The following is a 25,456-nucleotide window of genomic DNA, read 5'->3' as shown; positions in this document are numbered from 1 at the left end:
AAATTAGTTATGATTTGTTAAAATGTCCTAAATAAATAATAAGATTTTTTTATAAAAAATAAAATCAAGTTTTAAAGTGACCATATCATAAACAAAAAAAGAAACGTATATTTTTTTAAAAAAATTCAATTAATTTAAGCTTTTTTTCTAGAAAGAAATGTAATTTTTCATAATTTTAACTACATAAATGATTATTGAAAATTATACTTTTGAAATTAATAATTCAATTGACAAAATGCTAATTCAAAAGTCATTTTAACACATGATTAACTTACTTAGAATTTGCCTTATTGCATGATGTGATTTTAGAATATTTTAAAAATAGTTTATTTTTGTTTCTGATTTTTAAAAGTTTTGGATAATAAGAATCACGTCTCATATTTTGTTTCATCTTCTTCTATGACATCTTTTTCCTTTTCTTTGGTCACTGCTACAATGACATTCATGCTGCAAAATTTTTCTATTTTGAGTTTTTTCACATGAATCACCAAATCTAAGCCTTTAGTTTGAAGGTTTCAATGAATGTCTGAAATAGATAGGAGAGGTTGAGTGGTTTAGAGGAGTCTAAGGAAGTGTGGAGTGAATTGGCAAAAATGTTAGATTTAAAGTAATTTTTGGTAAGTCTGATAGGAAAGAGAAAGAAAGAGCAGGTTAAGGGATAAGACTTAGGTTAATAGGCACTTGAACTTGTTAAGATATGTTCGAGAGAAAAAATAAAATCTTTGGTTAAACGAATGCAAAAATTGTGGAGAGAGAGAGAGGGAGAATAAGGGTACTGCAATGGAAAAGGTAAAATAGACGTTGTGAAAGAAAGGAACGTAGTCATAGTAGTAGTTGAAAGAAAAAAAAAAAAGATACAGTGAAGGAAGGTAAAACAAAACACATAAAAAAGACCTTACAAGAGAAAAAAAAAATGCCTTTGCCATGACATCTTTTAGGGTAATATAGTACCTAGTGAGCAACCTTAAAATGTATCATTGTTAGTTGTTAAAGAAAATGACTCAATTGATGTACAACAAGAGTATGTTAGCAATTTTGGGTCATATATATATATATATATATATATATATATATATATATATATATATATATTGCATAATTAAATATGTTAAGGTCGTTATTTTATTAGTCAAAATATTAAAATGGTCTAATCAATATAAAGTTTATGGCTAAAGGCATATATATCATGAAAGGCTAATTGTATATATATGATTAGTGATATTATAATTTGATGAGGAGGCAAATTATAATTATCAAATTTAGGGTAACTGATGGCAATTATCAAGACAAGGGTTATGGTCTCCATTTGTAGAGCAAGTTACAACACGTAAAATTTCAGTTCTTTCTCTCTTTATTCTCATCAGAAGAGAAACTCAAAAACAAACCTAAGGTGCTATACATTTGGAAGATCAAATAATCGTCATCAATCTCATAACTTTCATTATTCTCAATAGCGAATTTAAGTATGCTTTCGCATTCTATTTTCATCATGAATTGGGGTATGAGTTTATAAGAAAATCTATGATTGTGCTATAATTTTTATTCTATATGGATAATAATATGTGGTTAGGCATAATTATTGTTTGATAGAAAATTCCAACAATTAGTATCACAACAACTCATACTTAATTTATGTATAATTTTAGAAATTTTAAAATTAGGGTTCCAAATTGAGATTTATTGATTTTTCATAATTCTGAGTCGTAATATATGGTGATAATTATTTATCAAATTGATCTTATGGTTAGAGCTACGCATTTGGGTTTCCGTTTGATATTTAATGTAACGATGTGCATTTGGGTTTCTTTTTTGCACTGTAATTCAATGATGGGATAGGTTTCATTCAAACACTGTCATACTTCAATTTGAATATGACGTATGGATTCGATTTGATTGGATTTCCATGATAGTCCATATATTGAATATCGCAATTTCAATGCATGACATATTTTTCTATGCATATTGAAATTCGGACTTATAGGCCGTATTGAATATTTTTTTATGCATATTTTTTTTAAGGCATATTTTTTGACCTATTGAATTTGAATTGCAATTTCACTGTTCGAGAGTCCAATTCTATATTAATATTATATTAGTTTGTGATTTTATTGATTGCGATGCATGACATTACGTTGTTTGATTATTGTATTTTTTTATTTTTTATTTTTTTTGAGAATTTGGTATATTAAGGATTTGGTTACGAATTCAAGTTATTGATATTACGTCATGATGGCAAATTTAGTACATATTTTTTTGGATTTGGTATATTAATATTCTAATTTTAGTTATTATTTGTATATTTTATACAAAAGTTTAACATTTTAAATAAGCTAATTGAATAAAAAAAATCACCAAAGTAACATTTCTCTTATGTAGATTGTTTATAAGAAATATTAATGTGTGTAATTATTCATATGAGTGGTGATTGGCCCAAAGGAAAGTTACCATTTAACTAGTTTACATACGCACCTGTGATATTAAATGTGTGATAATTATGAGGTTTTGCATGTAAATGATAAATCATATCCAAAGATGGGTCTGTTATTTGATATGCTTTTATTATCAATGTTTGAACATTACAACAAGGATATCACTAGCAATTAATACCATTGTCTAAAGACTTGATATTAATGGTGCACTAGATATCTTGAGATGGATTATGCCATTATTTAAATGCATTACAATAAGAACAATTATTTTGTTCTTTTCAGCTGTTGCTTCTATATCTGTTAATCTGAATTCAGTTCTGGTTCTTAATAGTACAAATTTTAAGGACTGGAAAGAGAACATGAAAATTGTTCTTGGCTGCATGGATCTAGACCTTGCATTAAGGATTGAGAAACTCACTTCTCTTACAGATTCTAGTACCTCTGAACAGAGAAAACTTCATGAGAAGTGAGATCACTCAAATCGCATGAGTCTTATGATCATTAAGTGCAACATTCCTGAGGTCTTTATGGGTACTGTTTCAGATGATATAACAAGTGCCAAAGAATTTCTTGCTGAAATTGAAAAGCGCTTTGCAAAAAGCGATAAGGCAGAAACAAGTACTCTTCTTCAGAACTTGATTTCCATGAAGTATCAAGACAAAGGAAATATAAGGGCATACATTATGGGAATGTCAAATATTACTTCAAAATTAAGGGCACAAAAGCTTGAGCTATCCGAAGACTTGCTTATTCATTTAGTGTTGATTTCTCTACCTTCACAGTTTAGTCAGTTTAAGATCTCTTATAACTGTCAGAAGGAGAAATGGTCTCTTAATGAGCTCATTTCATACTGTGTGCAAGAAGAGGAAAGAATGAAGCAAGAAAGGATAAAAAGTGCCCATTTTGCGAGTAGCTCTAAAGACAAGGGCAAAAGAAAGATGACACAAGACTTTAAGAATGAAACTGTTAAGGTTCTAGCACAAAAGAAACAAAATCAGGGTAACAACCGTTTCTTTTGCACTAAGTGTAGACATGTAAAGAAGAAATGTACCAAATATCATGTTTGGCGTGCAAGGAAAGATATGTTTCTTATTTTAGTCTATTCTAAGGTCAATTTAACTTTAGTGCCTAGAAACACTTGGTGGTTAGATTCAGGTGCTACTACTAACATCAGTGTTTTAATGCAGGGTTGCCTAAGCTATCAGAAGCCAATTGATTCTGAAAAATAGATATATGTTGGAGATGGCAAATCGGTGGAAGTGGAAGCTATAGGGCATTTTAGATTATTATTGTGTACTAGTTTTTATTTGGATTTGAAAGACACTTTTGTTGTAACGTCGTTTAGACGAAATTTGGTTTCAGTTTCTTATTTGGATAAATTAGGTTATTTCTGTTAATTTAGAAACCGTATGGTTAGGTTGTTTTTTAATTCAGATATTGTTAGAACTGATTCACTTTTAGCTTATGATAATCTATATTTACTTGATATTGTAGCTTCCTATGGTGAATCCTTTAATGCGAAATTATGTGGTACTAAGCGTAAAATTGACAATATTAACTCAGGAGCATTATGGCACAGGCGCCTAGGTCACATCTCTAAAAATAGAGTTGAACAACTTATGTCAAATGGGATCTTGGATTCCATTGACTTCACAAACTTTGATGTTTGTGTTGAATGCGTTAAAGGTAAACAGACCAAAACAAAGAAATTAGGTGCGTATAGAGCTATGGACGTCTTAAAGTTGATACATACAGATATTTGTGGGCAATTTCTTACACCTTCTTGGAATGGTCAGCAATATTTTATATCTTTCATAGATGATTACTCTAGATATGCATACCTATTTCTTATACATGAAAAGTCACAGTCTCTGGATGTGTTCAAAACATTTAAAGTTGAAGTTGAGAATCAACTCAACAAAAGAATCAAGAGTGTTAGATCTGATCGTGGTGGTGAATACTATGGCAGTTATGACGGTTCAGGTGAACAACGTTCAGGGCCTTTTGCCAAGTACCTAGAGGAATGTGGAATCGTCCCACAGTACACCATGCTGGGGTCACCTAGCATGAATGGTGTGACTGAAAGACGAAACATGACTCTTAAGGATATGGTAAGGAGCATGACTTGTCATTCTACCTTGCCAGAGTCACTCCGGAGAGAGGCACTAAAGACTGCAACTTACATTCTAAATAGAGTGCCAACAAAGGCAGTTACCAAAATGCCTTATGAGCTTTGGACTGGGCGAAAGCCTAGTCTGAAACATTTCATGTGTGGAGATGTCCAGCTGAAGCAAGGCCTTATAAGCCGAATGAAAAGAAATTAGACTCTCGAACAGTGAGCAGCTACTTTATTGGTTATTCTGAAAGATCACCAAGGGCTATAAATTTTATGATCCCACACTAAAGACAATTTTTGAAACAGGAACTGTCACGTTCTTTGAGGATATTGAGTTTGGGGGAAGAATAAGGTTAGGGACTTTGTCTTAGAGGAAGAATCAATAACAATTCCAGAACCGATTCAAACAGTTGCTTTTGATAAAGCAAATTTGAAACCTCCACAAGACATTGTTATTGAATCTCTTACTCAAGATGATTTGGTTGTTCATGAAGAACAAACTCAAAATCATCAAGAACCTATGCATCATGAGCCAATACCTTTGCGGAGATCCACTAGAAAAAGAAGAAGTGTTATTCCGGATGATTACATAGTATTTCTTCAGGAACATGAGGAAAATAATGGTATGATGGAAGATGACCCAGTCAACTTTCGTCAAGCCATGCAAGATTCCAATTTTGAAAAGTGGATTGAAGCAATGAATGAGAAGTATAAGTCCATGCAAAAATAATAAAGTTTGGGAACTTGTCCCATTACCAGAAGGTGTGAAACCCATTGGTTGCAAATGGATATTTAAGACCAAACGGGATTCCAAAGGTAATGTGAAGAGGTATAAGGCTCGTCTTGTGGCGAAGGGCTATACCCAAAAGGAAGGGATTGACTTTAAAGAGACTTTCTCTCCAATTTCATTGAAAGACTCTTTTAGGACAATCATGACTCTTGTCGCACATTATGATTTGGAGCTCCATCAAATAGATGTCAAGACGGCGTTTCTTAATGGCAACATTGATGAGACAATCTATATGATGCAACCAGAAAACTATATATCAAGAGACCCAAAGAATATAGTTTGCAAACTGACAAAATCCATTTACGGACTAAAACAGGCATCTCGTCAATGGTAACACAAATTTCATCAAGTTATTCTCTCATTTGGTTTCAAGATGAACCTTATTGATGATTGTGTGTATCAAAAGTTCAGTGGGAGTAAGTATACTTTCTTGGTCTTATATGTTGATGACATACTGCTTGCCACTAATGATATTAGAATGTTGTACGAAATCAAGAGATTTCTGTTTATAAACTTTGAAATGAAAGATCTTGGTGGCGCCTCCTTTGTATTAGGAATTCAGATACACCGAGATCGATCTTGGGGTACTCTTGGATTATCATAGAAAAACTATATCAAAAAAGTACTTCAAAGATTTGGCATGTAGGAATGTAAAGCAGGGTATACCCTTGTTGCTAAGGGAGACAAGTTCAGTCTCAAACAGTGCTCAAAAGGAAATTTAGAAATTCAAAAAATGTAGAAGATTTTCTATGCATCAGTTGTAGGGAGTTTGATGTATGCCCAAGTATGTACGCGTCCAGATATAGCATACATAGTTAGGGTATTAGGCAGATATTTAAGTAATCCAGGAATGGAGCATTGAAAAGCAGCCAAAAGGGTTATGAGGTATTTGAAGAAAACAAAGAATTATATGCTCACATACAAGAGGTCAGACCAGTTGGAGATCACTGGATATTCTGACTCAGATTTTGCAGGATGCCAAGATAGTTTGAGATCCGCTTCAGGTTACATTTTCATGTTAGCTGGTGGTGCGATTTCTTGGCGCAGTGCTAAGCAAATCCTTACTGCTTCCTCCACTATCCAGCATAATTTGTAGCATGCTATGAGGCATCAAATCATAGAATATGGCTGAGAAATTTTGTCACAGGGCTGCAAATTGTAGAAGAAATTGAAAGACCACTTAAGTTATATTGTGACAACAAATCAGTTGTATTGTATTCTAACAACAATAGGAGCTCGACCAAGTAAAAGCACATTGACATCAAGTTCCTAGTTGTTAAGGAAAGGGTACAAAGTGGACAAATTTCCATAGAACACTTAGGGACAAACTCTATGATAGCAGATCCTCTTACTAAGGGACTTCCACCCAAGGTCTTTCATGAGCATGTTGCTTACATGGGTGTTTTACAGTTTGAGGAATCTTTGGTTTAGTGGGAGTTAGTCATTTTTATGTATTTTATGTTCTATATTTGATTTTATGTATGCATACATTGACTTTTGGATATATATGAGGTTTGTTATTCAATTATTACACTTTGTAGATTAAGGTTATTAAATGATCTCATTGAAGTAAAGTAGGACCAGTTGAAAATAGACATGTACAGGTCACTTTCACATAATTTTCATGCTACACATTTCATGATGAGTCTATGTTATTTGATTCTATCAGTATTAGTGATCATTGATGGGTTTAGTTGTGATTGATATAATGGAAACTGTTTTGGTTCTATGTGTTGATGTAATCAATGGACAAAATTTTTGGAATACGCTCAAGGCATGCAATGACAATTTTTGAGCTCATAAAGTCTAACACATTTATAAGGATTGTAAGGATATATATATATATTACATAATTAAATATGTTAGGTCCATTATTTTATTAGCCAAAATATTAAAGTGGTCTAATCAATATAAAGTTTATGGCTAAGAACATATATATCATGAAAGGCTAATTGTGTAGATACCATTAGTAATAGTATAATTTAATGATAGGCCAAATTATAATGATCAAATTTGGGCTAACTGATGACAGTTATCAATATAAGGGTTATGTCCTCATTTGTAGAGCAAGTTACAATACGTAAAATTTCAGTTCTTTCTCTCTTTATCTCCATCAGAAGAGAAACTCAAAAGCAAACCTAAGGTGCTCTACAGTTGGAAGATCAAATACTCGTTATCAATTTTATAACCTTCGTTATTCCCAATGACGAATTCAAGTACGTTTATGCATTCTATTTTAATCATGAATTGAGGTATGGGTTTATAAGAAAATCTATGATTGTGCTGTAATTTTTATTCTATATGGATAATAACATGTAGTTAGACACAATTATTGTTTGATAGAAAATTCCAACACGATAATGTCAAGTCTAACGATAGTTAAGTACAACAACTTGTTAACTAGTCTTCCATAAGATGAAATATCATCATATAAAGCACTTTCATCTTGGTCCAAAATGTCACACTAAGAAAATAAGTCAGGAAGCACTTGTCCAAGCAGTGAACACCTAAGAGGCCAACGCTGCGACAACGAAAAACACCTATTGAGGTGGATAAATCTTCAGAGCAAGAACAACAAGTAACATAGCGAACCTCTCACCGCTAAATAATGACCAAGATCTGTTTTGTCTAGTAGTCTAAGGGGAACAAATAGAAACGCCTCTTCCGAATCTTTGACATGTCACTTCAACCTCCTATCCTATGGCTATAATCTCCCAAAATGAAAAAAGGAAACCAAGTCATGAAGAAAACCAATAACTTTAAATGGTTAAAATACTAAAGAAGAAATGATGCAGTCCCTTATCATCGCTAATGACCATTGTGCCATTGGGAGAAAAAGGAAGGCATATAAGGAACAAGGGCCAAGTAACAAAGGACAAGAACTTATGTGGATTATTGACAAGAAGGAAGAAAAAAACTAGTGTGCTTCATAAGTTTTATAGACCTAATCTCAGTAATGGTTTGATCCTAAAATAAGCATTAAGCGAATAGCATGAACCCCCTGAACTTGAAAAATGCAATCCCGTTTGAGAGTGAGGACTAGAACCTAGAGATCCATTCCCCTCCATAGCTTTCTACAAGACTTCAATTTTTGTTATACGGATTTTTTAGATTCACAAGATCCTCCAAGCTTCTCCCTTTTAGTAACAATGTGAAAGATTGTGCCTTTCTCCATTAATACTTTGAAAGTCTTATTCTTTCTACAACTTATTTTAACAAATAATAATTAAAACATAATTATTATTTTTTATATGTGTGATACTTGAAGTGACATGACAAAAATTACTTTATCAGAAAAAAATGTTTTTATTTAAGTTTACTTTAAAAATTATTTTTCAATTTGTCCCAATTTGACAAAAATTCTCTTACAAACATGTCCATGTCTTTATCAGCTAGCTCTTTTTCAATGTTGAGATATCAAATAAAAAACTAATAAAAATTATATAAATGGAAAAAGTTTAAAATTATATAAAATATTTTAAATAACATATAAGTTTAGGGGAAAAAAACCTATAGCCCACATATGATGTTTATTCCTGATATTTTTCTTATTATATACAGGAAATTGACAATGCGCATTGATATCCCTATTTGTTTTTTCCAAAGCTTGCAAGCAATTTGAGTATAGCCTAAGTTCGCTCCGTCTTCGGTCTCCAAATGCAGGTACAAACATTACGCCCGCGCATACTTGCAACAATATGTGTTGACTATTGACTATAAATTATTATTACAAAATATACTTTTAAATAAGATCTTAAGCCTAGTTGAACTTTTAAAAATATTAAAACATACCTATATATACACACACACACAAAAATCAGGTCAAACCTTAAATTTAAAAATTAAATAAAACGTTAATTTATAAAACATAATCTAAAAATAGACTCCTAAATTCAATGCAGATATAACAACTAATATGTGTTGTTTGGAAACAATATTTGTATAATAGAATATTACAATAACAAATATAAAAAAAATAGAAAAAAAAAGTTTAAATTAATAAGAAACTTGGAAAACTACGTTTCGAAAGATAGATATTATAGTTGAAGAGTCTGAGAACTTATAAATTATACATTAGAACTCCACACTTGTATCATGCAATTGGATCCTAACATGTTATATAAAATATAATAAGAGATTTATGGCTCAGTTTGATTTTGTACATGGACTGGAAATCTAGAAACAAAATGATGAGATCGTGGCATCTTGCAGTGTTGTTTATACACAGGAGCGCCCCACGTTTAAGAAATATTTTGTGTTGTACATTGAATTGTCAAAGCTTCTAACTAAGCTCGTTAACATGTGAATGAAAGAATAAAACGACCCGTGTCTCTTTTTCTTTTCCGGCTCTTTTCTTTTTTCTGTTTTTCTAATAATAAATGATATTACTGAAAAAACCAAAAGGGAAAGATATATTTTTAACTAAGTGCAGCTTTATAATTGTGGAAAAGAAAGCAGATATGAGCGATTTCTATCCGTGAAGGAAATGGAATATACTTCTGTATACAAATGGAGCTTGTGAATTGCTGGTGCTGATAATTTTGGAAGATAATAGTCGAAAAGTGGGCCACCATATTTTAAATCCTGTAATCATAGCACATATTATTTGTATCTCCACCAAAAATTAATTATTTGACCCTCCTCGTTATATTTATTAACTGGAGTCTTAAATATTTATGTATGGTTGATTTTAAGTTTATCTTGTTTAAAAATTGTTTATGTGCACCCGAAGTGGTCCAGATACGGTGGACTGGACTGGGCAAATGGGGCGACAATGGAGAGAGGAGGAGAACCAAACTGGGTGACGCTAATTAACAGTTGCACTGGGATTTGTGATGTAACTCGCTTTATGGAGTTACTGTGAGCGTAGCATTCAAGCAAGCATTTTTTTTATTAGAAGAGGGCAAATTTTGAAAGGAAATCGGGGTTGGTAAGTAATTCGAACATATCAACACTTTGTCAGCATAGATGCGCACTCAAAAGGGGTGTGATTTTGAGTGGGACTCGATCCTCTTCACATTGATATCATGTCCATGTTGCGGATCCTTTATGGACGCGGTGACCTTAAAATCTCTAATAAATACAGACATACCAGCTGTGAAGCTTACACAACTACGTCACTTGCTATTTCTTTATAAACTGTAAGAATGACTAATCAAATTCAATAAATATATACTTGAGGCAGTGATTCAATTAATACCCTCACTTTTTATTTAAACATTGCAGCGAGGAATAAAGTCATTCATTTGACACTGTCCAATTCTATCGACCGACTATATTCTTTCTGTTTACTGCATTATCTGTATTTTATGTTAAAAAAAACGTAGGATATGTTAGTGGGAGTCGCAGTCGTTTTCCCTGCTCAATTACATACAAGAGAATCCTTTCCGACAGGCACACAAGAATTTATCTTTTCAATCAGCAGTATTCTTCAACTGGGTAGTTGTGTATAAATTTGGTTGAAGCTAATTTCAAGTTTTGAAGATATTTTTACGTAAAAACGTGATAAAGAAATTCTATAATAATGAGCTAAAATAAGAAAATTAAATGTAACAGTAATCGGAGATGTAGTAAAATAATATTTACAAAGCATGTGCTGAGACACTTGTATTCATTCAACGCAGAACAAAACACACGAAATTCTACCAACGACGATGTGATGTCTTGATATTTCCGTGACGGATAAGGATCTTGTTATAAAGATATCTAAAATAATTGAAATTGGGATATCAATATACAAATAGGGTAAAATTAACCTGTTCTGTTATGATATTAGTACGCAATGCCCACAAATGGTTAGACGTTAATTTCATGGATTAGGTTAAAAACCTACGATAAAGTGGAACAGAAGAGAGGAATAGCAAGTGGGTTAATTAGGAACCAAAACGAAGGGGAAGATGGTTTCCCTTCCCATGAACGCAATTTCCTTTTATCTCTAAGAGCACACAAGACACGTGACAGGGAAAGCTTTGTTAGTTAATCGCAAAGGCCGAGAGACAAGAACAAACAGTTGAACAAAACAAACAAACAAAACCGGAGTTATCCGAATCCAACAGACACGTAGGATTGCCGCGGAATAAACGTCAACGCTCGTAGTCTCTCTACAACCTATCCTTTTCTCTTTCTCTGTCCGTCGTGTAATAGGAATACGAATAATATTCGTTCATTCACATCTACTATTTATTAATTCGACACTCGCCACCCAATTCTTCACCAATTCACAATCGCTGAGAGAGGGAGAGAGACGCAGCAGGAGCATAATAATTAACAATCGGAGGAAAATGAAATTAGTGTGGTCTGCAGAGACAGCATGTAAAGCATACATCGAGACGGTGCAATCTGTAAGCCCTTAATAGTTAGAGGCTGCGTTTGTGAAATTTTGCTGCAACTCCTTCCATTAATTAACGGATGATATTTATCTAACAGTGACGTTTTTGTGCAGTGCGGGGTATACAGAGAATCAGGGGTGGCGGAGTTGGTTGCGGCGATGGCGGCTGGATGGAACTCGCAAGTGATAGCGGAGACATGGTCAGAGGGAGGAGCGATAGAAACGAGCATGGGTTTAGGGATAGCCAGGATGCACACGGGTGGGAGGCACGTGTGCATAGTCCCTGACGAGAGGTCGAAATCGGAATACGCAGAGAGAATGGGAGAGGCTGCCATGTCGCCGGAAATATTGGTGGGCGAGGCAGAGGAGCTGATGGAGGGGTTGGCGTTGGTTGCTATCGACTTCATGGTCGTCGACTCCACGCGCAACAATTTCTCTAAACTACTCAGCCTCGCAAAGCTCAGCAACAATGGCGCTGTCCTCATTTGCAAAAACGCTAACGCAAGGAACGTTCCTTCACCTTCTGGTTTTAAATGGCGGAGTGTCCTTCACGAAGGCTCGCGTTGTCTCGTTCGCTCTGTGTTTCTTCCAGTTGGCGACGGACTCGACATCGCGCACGTCTCTTCCGTCAATTCACCGCTGAAGAGTGGCGGTGCTAAGAGATGGATAAAGCATGTTGATCCACGGTCAGGGGAGATTCACGTTATCAGAAGATGAACTTGTTACTCATGTTCGGAGACCCAAAAACCGAGCTTCACGTTCTTTTATTCATTAATACTCGTCTCTTTTTTGTAGTTATTCATTTTACCAAAACCTATTCACTTTTCTTTTATTTTTGTAAATAGCAATTAGCAGCAATACTGTGCTCCACTGAGGCACAAAACAAATTATTCCCTTTGTTTTATTTCACTTTGTTGTTGCTTATTAGCCATTGCACAACACCTCACTGTGATCTCCTCTTTGCCTGCATTTGTAGATATATCTTGTTTATCAACCTCTAAAAATGCTACAGTGGGATGGTCACTATTTTAAATATTATAATACAAACTAAATTATTTATACTATACATGTGAATACTAAAAATATAAAATTTAAGAAATCGAACATAAATGAAAGTCACGGTTTACACACGATCACCATCGATCATAGAACAATAAAAACATATCGTTTTGAGTCAAAAAGAAAAATGATGGTGAAATTACTAGAAAAAGAACATAACACATTAGGTGAAATTAGTAGAATGTGAACTGAGATGTCTTGAGGAAAACAAAGAGAAAACCCTAGAAAAAAGATTCTGATCAGAAGTGTGACAGGACAAAGATCAAAGCAAAGATAACTTTCTGTTTGAATGGTCAAGAAAGAAGGATTTCAAATCTTATTGTGTTTCTAGATAAATGCATAAAGGATGTAGCCCGCTGTTGTAGTAACTTGTAAGGAAATTCGCTTTTGCCGACTCAACTTTTGGGAACTTGAGGAAGGGTAAAGATAACGCCGCATAGCATAAGCTATCAGTTATTGGCTAAAGGTCTCGAAAAACGCGTTTTAGTTTACAGCATTCCGAGTCCTATAATTTAGAGTACCACCGACTTTTGGTTCAAAGCAATAAGAAAATGATGTTATATCTCTCATGTATATGTTGGAACAATTGAGATTGAGAGCAACGCGCACCAAATTTTAAAATTTAACATAATGGGTGTATACAGACAGTATTGTTCTTCTACCTGCTTGGCTAAAATTAAAAATATTATCACGGAATTGTATCAATACTCACTTCCCAGCTACCTTAATAACAATCTGTATGGCATAAATATTGCATAGGGCAATACAACATCTCGAGCGCCACAGAAGACAACTAAATACCACAAGCAACATGATTGGCAGTAAACATGTACTATAATTTCGTCATATAGTCAGGTCATAATGCAGGCCTCAGACCCTGGCATCATCGTTATGATTTAAATGAATACATCCTTCCAAAACATTAAAACGGCCAGACTCATCATAGTCCTCGCGGGAAAGGAAAGAAGAAACACACTAACAGGTAATAACGTGGAAAACCATGATGCAGAGTCGCTGTTGCCTTAATTTCGGCTTCGCCCTCCTGGATGATATGCACTCCTACCACTTGAATCTATCCTTGGTCTCTCTTGTGCATGAGAAGAACCAACTTTATCACTAACTTCAGAAGTTGTTCCCACAGGATGAGTATACTCTGTAGAAAGAAGCGCCCAACCTCCTTGCCTGGCCAGCTCAGCTTGTCCATTATTACGCCCAGCTTCTAAAACACCAAAGAGCCCAAATTAAAGATGACAAACAAATCAAACACTGCCGCTTTGAAGGAAAAAAATATCACTCAAGGCATAGTAAAAGTTTTACTAGCACAGAAACAAATATCACTTCATAATTACTATTTATTACAATGTAATGATACTATTTGACTTATGTTCCAATGAAAATTAATCTTAGATTTGCCTTTTTTTATGTAGATGCGTGATAGCAGCAAGACAATAAATTTGGAAATAAAATAGATAAACGGACGTATATTAACCAATGTTATCAATGGCGGATGGCGGCTCATGGCGGAAACTCAAAAAACTGCCATAAAGTTATGGCGGCCGCCATGGCGGATTTATGGCGGATGTAATAAAATATATAAAAAAATACTATAGGTCACAGAAAATAATAAAAAATAATTAACTCAAAATATATGTAACATAACCTTTAATCTAAAGTATAATTAAATACAAAATATGTAATTATCAAATGTCAAGTTAACAATAAAAATAAAGATTATTAGTTTAGTCTTCTTCTTCAACTCCAACATAATCATCCTCTTTCTCATCCACCAAGGTATATCCCTCCTCCTCTTCTCCTTCAGATTGTGGAAGATTAAATTCTAATTCATCTTCTATTTCTTCCGACATTTCTTCATCTTCTAATTCTTCATCATCATCTTCAAGAACCATTTTGTCTTTTCCTTTTGTTATTGAACATGCCTTGATCTTGGCAACTTTTGCAGCTTTGATAGTGATACCACTTGATGAACTCTTTCTTTTCTTAGAATGGCGCCTAGTATATGTTGTAGGCTCTCCAATTCCAGAAGCTTCATAAACAGTTGTCCAATTTAAAGTGTTATCACCATAAAAAACTAAGTCATTTCCAGCATCTTCATCTAGAGCATCATCATCCATTTCTCCAACCAACCACTCATTACACTCATCAATATTATTGAGTGTAATTGGATCAATTACATCTTTAAGATTGTAACGTTCTTTGAGTTGTTGGTTGTATTTCACATAAACCAAGTCATGTAATTTTTTGTGATCAAGCCTATTTCTCTTCTTTGAATGAATCTGCAACGTGAGTTTAATTATAAGAATATTAATTAGTTTCTCTCTAATTTCTAAAAGAAAGTAGTAGGCTCGAGAGATAGAAAATTACTTGCTCAAAAACACTCCAGTTGCGTTCACATCCGGATGCACTACATGTCAAGCTTAAAATTTTGATAGCTAGTTGCTGCAAATGTGGAGCTGAATGTCCATACATTCTCCACCATTGAGCTATAAAACGAAAGATAAATTATAACTCTAAAGATGAAGTATAACCTTAAAATTAAAATATTGAAGAATTTAATGAATTACTAGGAGCAATGCTTTTTCTTTGTGATTTTGCAAAGTCGAACCCAAAGAGACCACCACCGCTCTTGTAAATTGGTAATTCAAGTAATATGCTTTGTTGCACATCCCGACTTGGCACCAACCTCTTGATACAATCATACAACCCATTTGTAACTTCCAAATCAAATTCAATTTGAGAGTTGTCATAGTAAAATTCTGGGTTTAAAATGTGACCAGCTGCATGTAATGGACGGTGAAGCTGACAAGTCCATCTGTTATCAATGATTGCAAACACATCTTTGTATTTACTTTCATTATTTTTGAATGACTTCATAATAACTTCTTTACTTTTCTCCATTGCTTCATAAATATACCTCATGGCTGGTCTTCTTTCTCCATCAACTAAACGTAACACCCGGACAAGAGGAGTCATGATTTTCAAAGTATACACCACATTATTCCAAAATACAGGATTTAATAAAAATTTTGTTGCTTGCTTCCCTTTAGCTTCCTTTGATAACTTGTTTTTACACCATTCCTCAGAAGTAAACATCTTTCTAAGATTTGTTTTTTCTTGGTGACGCCTTTCTAATGATAGAAAAGAAGTTGCAAATCGAGTAACTGCATGTCTTACCAATTTCCTCTTGTTTGTAAAATTTCTCAACAAACTCAAGGTACTTGAATGACTGTAGATAAAGCCAACAACCGATATTCCCCTTTGAATTGTCTTCTTTATCAAAGGAAGCTTTCCAATATCTTCAAGCATAAGATCTATGCAATGAGCTGCACAAGGAGTCCAATAAAGATGTGGTCTTTTTGCTTCTAACATCTTACCAGCCAAGACATAATTGCTTCAATTATCCGTTATCACTTGCACAACTTTATCTTCTCCAATCTCTTCCACAAGAGCATCAAGCATCTCAAATAATTTTTCACCAGTCTTCACAAAATTAGATCCATCAATAGACCTCACAAACATAGTACCAGCAGGAGAGTTGACCAAAAAATTAATCAAGCATCTTTGCTTTCGATCGGTCCATGCATCTGACATGATGGAACAGCCATGTTTGCTCCATTGCTCTTTATGATCTTTCATGAGGGAATCGGTATATTCTACCTCTTTCTTTAGAAGTGGAACTCGAATATCATGATAACTTGGAGTTGGTAAATTTGAACCGAAAGCACCAACAACTGTAAGCATTTCTTGAAAGCTCTTCATTTTAATGAGGTTAAAGGAAAGGCCAGCTTGATACCAAAATCGAGCTATGTATTGATGGACCCTTGCTTTGGCTTCTTTGTCACAAACTTCTCTTATATTTGCTTGTCTCGATTTTAACTTTTTCTTTTTCTCAATTGCATTTTCTGGCTTTCTACAAAACAAATCCATTGGCCCTTTCTGATTACCCATGGCAATAGTATGTGTTTGGGTATCCTCCTCATCCTCACTTTCATTATAGCTTACACTTTCAAAGCTTCTCACATTTGGCATTTCAAAGTTGTTTTGACCCTTTTTATCCTTTTGATATGCCTCAATCTCTTTTCTAACTTCTTCGGGACACTTGGGACAAACTTTCACATTACCTTTCTTTCCAATCAAATGTTGTTTCACTCTAGTAATTCCAGCACTCATAACTTTTCCACAAAAGTTACATACAATGTTGTTTGTATCACCCTCTTTTAATGAATGAGCGTATTTCCATCCCGGGTCGGATCGATTAGAAACTCTTGATGATGAAGATTCTTGTTGAGCCATGTTAAGAGAAGCTAAAATAAATATAATGGGCTTTTTTTAGGATAAACTCAGAAAAAACAGAAAGGTGGTTGAAGAAAAAATTGAACCATGGAAAGAGAAAAACAGAAAGGAAGAAATAAAAAAAAAAACTGGAAAAGAGAGGGAAATACAAAAAAAGATTGCTACCGGAAAAAAAGGGTCGCCGGAGTGGAGGTTCAGGTCGCCGGAAATGGAGGTTTAGGTCACCTGAGATGGAGGAGATGTCGCCGGAGATGGAGAACAGTCACAGCCACCAGCAGAACAGTAACAAGTCAAAGAAAACAGCAATGGAAGATGAGTGCGACGTCGGAGAACAAAGAGACGAATAGAGATGAGAGTGATTGGAGAGTCCAGACGAACGGAGATGAGATCGGAGACGTAAGATCGGAGACGGGAGATGAGATCGGAGACGAGAGGGATTAGAAGAGAGAGAGAGAGAGAGATCTGAGATGGGATCGGCTTTGAGTGTCGAAGAAGAGGGGTGCTAACCTTATTTCTGCGCGGGTCACCGTTGGGCCGGGTCAGGTTTGGGCCCAAACCGTCGAATCCGCCATTTTTGAAGCATTTCCGCCATGGCTGCCGCTACCGCCATGCGGGTAACGGCCGCCATGGCGCCACCATCTAACGGAGGCGGTTTAACGGCTGTCTTCAGAACTGCCATGGCGAACCGCCATGGTGCCGCCATGGCCGCCATTTGATAACACTGATATTAACATAAAGAAGAATAACCCACAACAGATATAGATTGTTCACTAGTCATACTAGAACATTTAACATACAATTAACCATACTAATAACAGCCAGACTGAAGCCAGGTATCCTCTCTATACCATTGAATGCATTGAGCATCTCTGCCACTTTACCTTTACTTCTCACAAATAAAGAGCACAAGCTACAACTATCATCAAACACATTTTTTTTAGCTTTCTGTACAGCACTACAAAAAGTTTGTTGAAAAAATAATATTTCTGACAACATGATAAAACCATGTACACTAAAACACAAAGTGTGGTGTTATGAAAGTGATCATGAATAAGGTGACCTTATAGCTCCTTTTTCAGAGAAAATATATGCTTATATTAGTTGGCTGAATCTTCAAAGAAGTTAGTAAAAGAGATCTTTTAGTTAATAATATTTTTAAAAATTTAATTTTTGATCAAGTTCAATAACATCATGTGATCTATGTAGTCCAACCTCACTTAATGGAATAAAGTTTGGTTGTTATTGTTGTTGGTTGTATTAATTGACTGAAAAATGATATGTTATTTCATTTTCTACTGATTTTCTTAAAACAATGCTTATGATATATTACTATATAGCATTACTATACAATTTTTTTTTTTATTTCCTTGTATTTTAGTTATTCAAGTAAGTTAACACATGTATTCCAATGAATTTATTACAATATTAGCAACTATGCAAATTAAACAATAGCCTTTTGGAAACTTTGGGACAGATATGCAAATGTAAAACTCAATATTCTATAATAAATTGTAAAGATATCTGTTAAAAATAAATCATCCAACTCTCAAGTGGCAGAAAGGATGCTGGGTTACTCACCAATACTCCCACTCCATCCAGGCATATACTTTTGACCCTTTCCTTTCCATTCTTCTTCAGAGCCAGTAAGTTCATCTACAAAATCAAACCCAAAACCTTCAATAAGGCTGTCACACAATGGTATGGAACGGCACAAGTAGATGTCATATAATACCACAAGAAACATGAACATCAGATTCATGACATACCTTCATTTATATTGCGCAAAGTTTGCATAGTATCTACCTTACCATCTGAATTAAGTTTCCGAGAGAGAGAATGTCCCTATAAAATATCAGTTATGTGTAAAATAAATTAAATTAGTAAGGGACATATTTCAAAGTTAAAACCATTAAAAATTTGACATTGAAAGTTATTCCAAAACCAAACCAACTTAGGCCAAATTTAGATTTACTTCTCAACAATCACTTATTAAATAAGAAAACAAAATGAATCAAACTTCTCTTATAAGTAAAAACTAGCTACTCTTTTGAAAGCTCCTTCATATTTAACTTCTGCATAAGTTGAGTGGCATAAGCTAAATTAAACTTATGAGAAAATTTTGATTTATTTTAATTCCTTAATTCGATTTATTTTCTTTTACTATAAATACTTACTGAAAAATTTATCCAAACTGAAGCTTAATCTAACACCAAAGAGAATAATATATGAATACCTTGCCACGAATCCCTCTAGAAATTGTGTAAGAAGACTCCCTTGTGGAACTATCAGCCTCCTTGCTCTCTTCAAAGGTCACCTAACAGTAACACAATCAAGATGGCATCGGAAAAATTACAGTCTGCAAGTCTTAGATTCAATCTAGCTGTTAATCAATATTCTAAATGTTTACTCCGTCACTCCCAGTCCTCCTTGTCCTTGAGGAAGTATAATATGTTCCATTTGAACCCCCATAGCTGACTGTTGAGCTCTGGAAGCAGAAGCTATCTGTTGTACTCATTTCTAGCATGCATATGTTTGATCTTCTTCCCTGCAACATGAACTCAAAAAAATCAGCCGAAATAAAACCATGCTAGCACTTTTGGGAGATATAGATAAAAAGCACTAATTGCTGCATAAAATGCATTACCTTCAAGTTTCTCATCTGGATGTAAAACAAAGGGTTTGTTGCTTGACCTACTATACTTTCTTGGATTTCCTTTCTTCTCCTCTGTTGTATCCTCTTTTTCATCATCAGAGTCCAATGATATTATATCTATCATGTAAATGCTGGAACAATTGAGATTGACAGCAACACGCACCAAATTTTAAAATTTAACATAATGGGTTTATACAGACAGTATTGTTCTTCTACCTGCTTGGCCAAAATTAAAAATAGTAAAATACTATCACAGAATTGTATCAATACTAATCAACTAAGGAACCAACCTTCCCAGCTACCTTAATAACAAAATTCCTTGCCCTCGTAGCTCATTATGTATTACCATCAATATATTTTTATGTTAAAGCACGTTTCAGGTTGTTGATCTACAATGACTACAGATCTTTGATATATCAGTCGGGAGACATGCAAAAAGCCCTTAAAAGGGGGACTCAAGCAGTCCAGGGACACATTAAAGATTAAACCAATATATGATATTTCTATTTGAAAAGATCATATCGGTTAAAATCCTGGCTACATCACAATTTTGGCCAATTATCGATAGGCAGCCACAGACCACTTTTGATGTTGTTCCAGCAGACTGGTTGATTATTGGGTTATGTTCTTCCAAATCTTGTTATATTCAACAACTCATCAAATGTGTCTGTGGTATGGTAGTATCAGAGGATTGAGCTTGTGCACCCTGTAGCACAGAGATTCAGAAAAGACATCGATTGAGAATACATGTAATGAAATCGACAGTAAAATATTTGATAAATGAATCTCAACTAGCCAATAATGGTGAACTTACTAAAATGATACAACAATTTCAAGATTCCGGAAAACAACAAATTTGTCCCAGCTATTTTTACTTCTTCTGAACGCCTTCTTATCTGAAAGCACCTTCTTGCTTTTGAGCCATTTCTGTTCTCCTATGGCAGCACTTCAAAAGTGCAAATTTGATTAACAGTTGTCAGTTACGTGCCCTTCACCATCAAGTGATTCTAATGTAACAGAAGGCACAAACAAAATGGTACGCAAAATAAGAAATTATATTTCACCAAAAGAATTAGAAAATATAAAAAAAGAAGTGCTCGTACATCTTAGCAATTTTCTTCTTTTGCTCCTCTGAGGGAGGTGGCGGGACATAAGATGCTGCATCAATGATTTCCTTTTTTTTTCACATTAAATAAACAGAAAAACATCATTACTAAGTTGAGGGGCACAAGTAAATTTTAACTTATGAATTTTTACTTTTTTTTCATTTTAATTCCTTAATCCATTTTATTTTCTTTTCCTATAAATACTTGTTGAAAAGTTTCTCCAAACTTAAGCTTAATCTGACACCAAAGAGAATACTCTATGAATGCCTCTAGAAATTGTTTGAGAAGCCTGCCTGGTGGAACTATCAGCCTCCTTGCTCTCTTCAAAGGTGACCTAACACAATCAAGATGGCATCAGAAAAATAATATTCTGCAAATCTTGGATTCAGTCTAGCAGTTAATCAACATTCTTAATGCTTACTCCATCACTCCCAGTCCTCCTTGTCCTTTAGGAAGTATAATATGTTCCACTTGAACCACCATAGCTGACTGTTGAGTCTAGAGCAGAAGCTGTGAGATTGAGGATGAGGTCCACAATCAAGATGACTTGAGTGCATATTATGTCAATAACATTTACATGATCTTCTCCCCAATCCTATCACTTAGATATTCAATTTTAACGTTGAAGCACTTGTCCACCTTGGTTTTCACTGTCCAATCAGTAGAATACAAGCAGTTAATACAAAAAGGGATAAGATGTATTGGATTACATCACAACTCATTTTCAAGAGCACTTCCATTGTCATGAGCTGCAATACAACAATCAAACCTTATCTCACTAGGTAAGATTGGCTACATGAATCATATGATGCCATTGCGCTTGGTCAAAATCTAAATTTTAAAAAATCTGGTTAATCAAAAAATCTATTTTAATAACAACTTCATCTAAGGTTCTTTTAGGTTCTCAGTTATTGTCATGAGCTGTAATAAATGACCAAAATCTAAACATCTTGATAAAATTTCTAATATAATTTATGACACTCACTTCCATGCACCAAAGTCAATGGACTGAAGCGATATGTGACCAAGATACAAATCCCCCAAATGCTGCTTACATAACCCCACTCGCCGTTTATTTAAGCTTGGATGAATGCAAGTTGAAAATCCAGTCTTCCAGCTTGGAGACTTCTGCCTTTCCATAACATGAAGAGTATAGACTCTTGGGGCAGAAGATGAGCACCCTATAACAAAACAATTACATGGTCTTGCCTGGGTAACAATTCTTGCTAGAGACAACAAACACAAACCGCTATAAGCAACACCATACATTAATGCCTCATCACTATCAAAAGCCTGAACATCCAATACTTCATTTGTCATGCCCTTCTCCATGTCTTGTGTTGATGGAATCCTGCTAAGTTCTATGTCAAACCGCTTTTCTATCTCAGTTTCATGCACCCGATACTTAACTGCTAAAGTACGAATGCATGATTTCCTAACATGACTCGAAATCAAGAGCTTCATCTCATCAAAGTTAGCACAATTTTCATACCATTTCAGCCAGCGGCAAGCAATCCCTGAAAACCAGTCAATAATTTCAGTCGTATCTTGCATGATAAGCAAATTAGCAGATTTTGGGAATCCTTTAGCTGTAGTCAGTCCATATCTCAGGAGACGCATTTTTATTGCATTAATAGGAGCAATAATCTCAGTTTTTGCCATATTATGTTCTGTTGTGCAGTTATTCGGTAAAAGCTTGAGAATGGAATATGCCTCAGCAAATATATACTGCTCTGCCTGTTGTACAAATTCATAAAGGGAATCTTTTAACTCTCGTGGAAGAGCTGGCTCGGCAACACACTTAGATAAGATACTTTCTTTACTCTTGGCATTTTTTGCTTGAACATCTTGCATCCATATCTTCAACAAGTGCTTATACCAATGGTCAGTTTCCATTCCAGACTTACGAAAAGAGGAAAGCCTGTTCAGGAGGGAACTATGATCAGCTAAATGCTTGATTTCTGATTCCTTAACTTTCTTCAGACCATGACCCAACCATTTCTTCCCGATTCTTACTGTCCCATAATTCCAAGCCTCAAGCTTTTGCAAAGTAAACAACTCTACTTTTTCCTTCAACTTGTTTACAGCTTTTACAGCAGAACTCTCCCTAGCAGTTCTTCTTATTAAAGTCCCCAAAAATCGCATACCACGAGGCCCCTCACATGCCAAAATATCACTTTGAACACCCACATCCAACAGCAACGAACTCTTCAAATAACTTTTGACGTCAAACATGAAACTAGCAGCAGCATCCCTGGAACCAGAAATTGCAAAAAACATCTCATCCATAAAGCGACAACAGTAAACTTTGACACCTCCATCCTTCTCAACCATGCACCTAACATCACTACCATCCAATTGTCTCCTGAACCAACCTCGCAACATGGAGTCAGATCTATTGGAATCATTTAGCACTCCTTCACGAATAGTTTCATATTTCATCGACAGCCTGCAAAATTCACTGTCAAAGAGGTCAAGGTAAATATTCATTAGAATAGGGGACAAAACCCCTTCCTGTGGGAGACCATGTCCCTTGGGGAAACCCCCAAACTCAAGATTTAACACTCGAGCATCAAACATTCTCTGAATGAAACTGTATAACAAAGGATCTTCTATCTTATCCTCCATTATGGAAATCAACTTGGACAACACAGCATCATCCAATTTCTTAGTCACAACCATCGTGAACCACCAGTCAGGACTCAAAACACCCTTGCATATATACTTCAATGCCGCAGCGCGTCCCCTCCCACTTCGGCAGCCGTGTGAGATCTTTGAGAAATGAGGCTTGTAAACAACTTCCAATGCTATCCTCATAGCTTCCTGGACAACCTTTAGCTTCAAGTTGGGAAGTACCAATATCTCTTTGTTTGTTGACCCTCTCCTTGTTGAGAATGAAAATGTATTTGCATGCACGTCAAAATCCCCTTTACCAAGCTGCTCTGCTAGGTCATCCAAAAAGGATGTGTCACAGTTTGAAGTCACTTCAACTATGTTTGAGTTTATCCTGATGCAGTTATATGCGTCGTGAAGGGTATCTGCATTGGAAATCACATTTTGCATTAGGTCATGAAACTTGCCATTTGCATGTTGCTCCTTCACCCTCCTTTTTATTCGAAGCTCAAGAAAGCGCTTCAGCTCCATCCGACTCTTGGGTTTGGGCTTCGATTTTCTGTCGGAGGACTCCTGGAGTAGAGAGGCAAGGTCCATTGCCAGCGTTGACTTTCCAACATGTTCATTATTCGTTGAATACGCAGTACTGTGTGTTGTTTCAACATGATGTCTATCTGAAAACAGTATTAATCGATTTTATTTTTAAAAGAGAAAGGCATGAATAAAATTGAAAAACTAAAAAAGGGGAAATCGGAAGAGAGATGTTTGGCATGCCCTTGAGCAGAGAAGAGGAGGTAAGTCTAACAAAGTGGAGGCTGTGGAGTGATTGGAGAAAGTTGGAGGGGATAGCAATGCCCATAATATATAACGATATCATGTGCTTCCGAAAGCAACCACAACCACGCAACTATACAAGATTAATACTAATGCAAACAGTTAATCAAATCACATGATTTTACGCAACATCGATAAAAGATTAGTTATGAGTTGTGGTATACCACCTTGGTGTTGCCTGTCCAATCAGCAGATAGTAGTAAGTAGAATAGAAGCAGTATTGACGAAAAGGGGTGGTAACAAATTGAAATGGGAACAAAAAAAATCGAACAACCATTGATTTCAAAGATAACAACCTCCTGAAAAAAAAAATGAAAAATAACCTTTATTTACGTTCTCGCCCCCAGGTCCTCCACTTCTGGCAATGCTCACTGTAACATGATCTGAAACCATAAAAAATAAATAAAAGTATAGTCATTATTTATATGATTATATATTTAGAGGAATGGAAAAATTGAAGATAAATAACGAACCCAAGGTGATTTTGGGAGGAGGGCCTTCGTTGGCGGAGAGTGGTCGGTGCTCGGCTTGTTGAAGGAGTTGCTGAACCTGTGATAGGCGAGACGATACTTTGTTGTCACTACCTGAATCCGAGGAAGAGCATCGAATTGCAGTGAATAGAATGGTAGGGTTGGAACGGCGTAATTGAAGTGAGGAGGGAAAAGGAGAAGGACAGCGAAGACGAAGCGAAGAAATAGCAAGTGTGGAAGAAGAGAGGCACAACATATCCTTCACCAGTGTTCGAGTGGTGGAAGCCATTCAACAAGTATACGCCACAACCTCATACTTACCTATTTGTTTATTATTTCATGATTTGCATTGTTCTCTCTTCCCACCCATCCATATATACTTCTTCAAATTCATATATTGTTTATCAAATAATGCTAACAAATTCAATAGTTATAACATTAGAAAAAAGAAATCAAAATTAAGAAATAAATAAAATATTTTTTAAAACACAAATTTAGTGTTTAAGGTTTCTTAGAATTTATATGACGATGTAGGTAAACTTACAGGATTAAAAAAAAACTCTAAAAAATGTGTATATTTTGTGGTGAGGGCAACGTGGTTTCCTTATTGGGCGCAATTTCTGATCACAATGTCGTAAATCCATGGCTAAATAATATATTTATTAGTTTATTTTTAAGAAAGAAAAGAGCAACACAATAGGAGGATAAACAAGAAATAGGATTTTGATATATAGCAGTGGCACGTAG

The 25,456-nt window shown here is 35.0% G+C and overlaps 3 protein-coding genes across 5 annotated transcripts; 1 reads left to right on the top strand and 2 right to left on the bottom strand.

The window, feature by feature from the left end:
- The first annotated feature begins 11,553 nt into the window (after nucleotides 1–11,553).
- LOC113851532 lies at nucleotides 11,554–12,583 on the top strand. The gene is made up of 2 exons (XM_027482041.1): nucleotides 11,554–11,676; nucleotides 11,778–12,583. Exons 1-2 carry the CDS (start codon nucleotides 11,617–11,619, stop codon nucleotides 12,378–12,380), a joined length of 663 nt encoding a protein of 220 aa, XP_027337842.1. The 5' UTR covers nucleotides 11,554–11,616; the 3' UTR covers nucleotides 12,381–12,583.
- Nucleotides 12,584–13,317: 734 nt separating this feature from the next.
- LOC113849327 lies at nucleotides 13,318–21,012 on the bottom strand. 2 transcript variants are annotated; one of them, XM_027479167.1, is made up of 8 exons: nucleotides 20,790–21,012; nucleotides 20,501–20,693; nucleotides 19,678–20,392; nucleotides 19,441–19,578; nucleotides 19,267–19,347; nucleotides 18,800–18,875; nucleotides 18,612–18,686; nucleotides 13,318–13,941 (listed from the first exon to the last, which is right to left on the bottom strand). In XM_027479167.1, the coding sequence occupies exons 3-8, from the start codon at nucleotides 19,780–19,782 to the stop codon at nucleotides 13,745–13,747; spliced, it is 672 nt and encodes a 223-aa protein (XP_027334968.1). In that variant the 5' UTR covers nucleotides 19,783–20,392; nucleotides 20,501–20,693; nucleotides 20,790–21,012; the 3' UTR covers nucleotides 13,318–13,744. The 2 variants fall into 2 exon arrangements, with proteins under 2 accessions (XP_027334968.1, XP_027334969.1); XM_027479168.1 differs by having other exon boundaries at nucleotides 13,319–13,941; nucleotides 20,501–20,632; nucleotides 20,790–20,889.
- Nucleotides 20,991–25,438, bottom strand: LOC113849326 (nuclear intron maturase 4, mitochondrial). 2 transcript variants are annotated; one of them, XM_027479166.1, is made up of 3 exons: nucleotides 24,713–25,056; nucleotides 21,778–24,622; nucleotides 20,991–21,442 (listed from the first exon to the last, which is right to left on the bottom strand). In XM_027479166.1, the coding sequence occupies exons 2-3, from the start codon at nucleotides 24,000–24,002 to the stop codon at nucleotides 21,409–21,411; spliced, it is 2,259 nt and encodes a 752-aa protein (XP_027334967.1). In that variant the 5' UTR covers nucleotides 24,003–24,622; nucleotides 24,713–25,056; the 3' UTR covers nucleotides 20,991–21,408. The 2 variants fall into 2 exon arrangements, with proteins under 2 accessions (XP_027334967.1, XP_027334966.1); XM_027479165.1 differs by lacking the exon at nucleotides 20,991–21,442 and having other exon boundaries at nucleotides 21,717–24,079; nucleotides 24,563–24,622; nucleotides 24,713–25,438.
- Between the last annotated feature and the right edge of the window lie 18 nt (nucleotides 25,439–25,456).

Source organism: Abrus precatorius, unplaced genomic scaffold, assembly GCF_003935025.1.
Source record: "Abrus precatorius isolate BTA unplaced genomic scaffold, Abrus_2018 Scaffold9, whole genome shotgun sequence".
In the NCBI taxonomy this organism is placed as follows: domain Eukaryota; kingdom Viridiplantae; phylum Streptophyta; class Magnoliopsida; order Fabales; family Fabaceae; genus Abrus; species Abrus precatorius.
The sequence above is the reverse complement of the archived record's forward strand: the minus strand, read 5'-3'. Positions and strand labels throughout refer to the sequence as shown.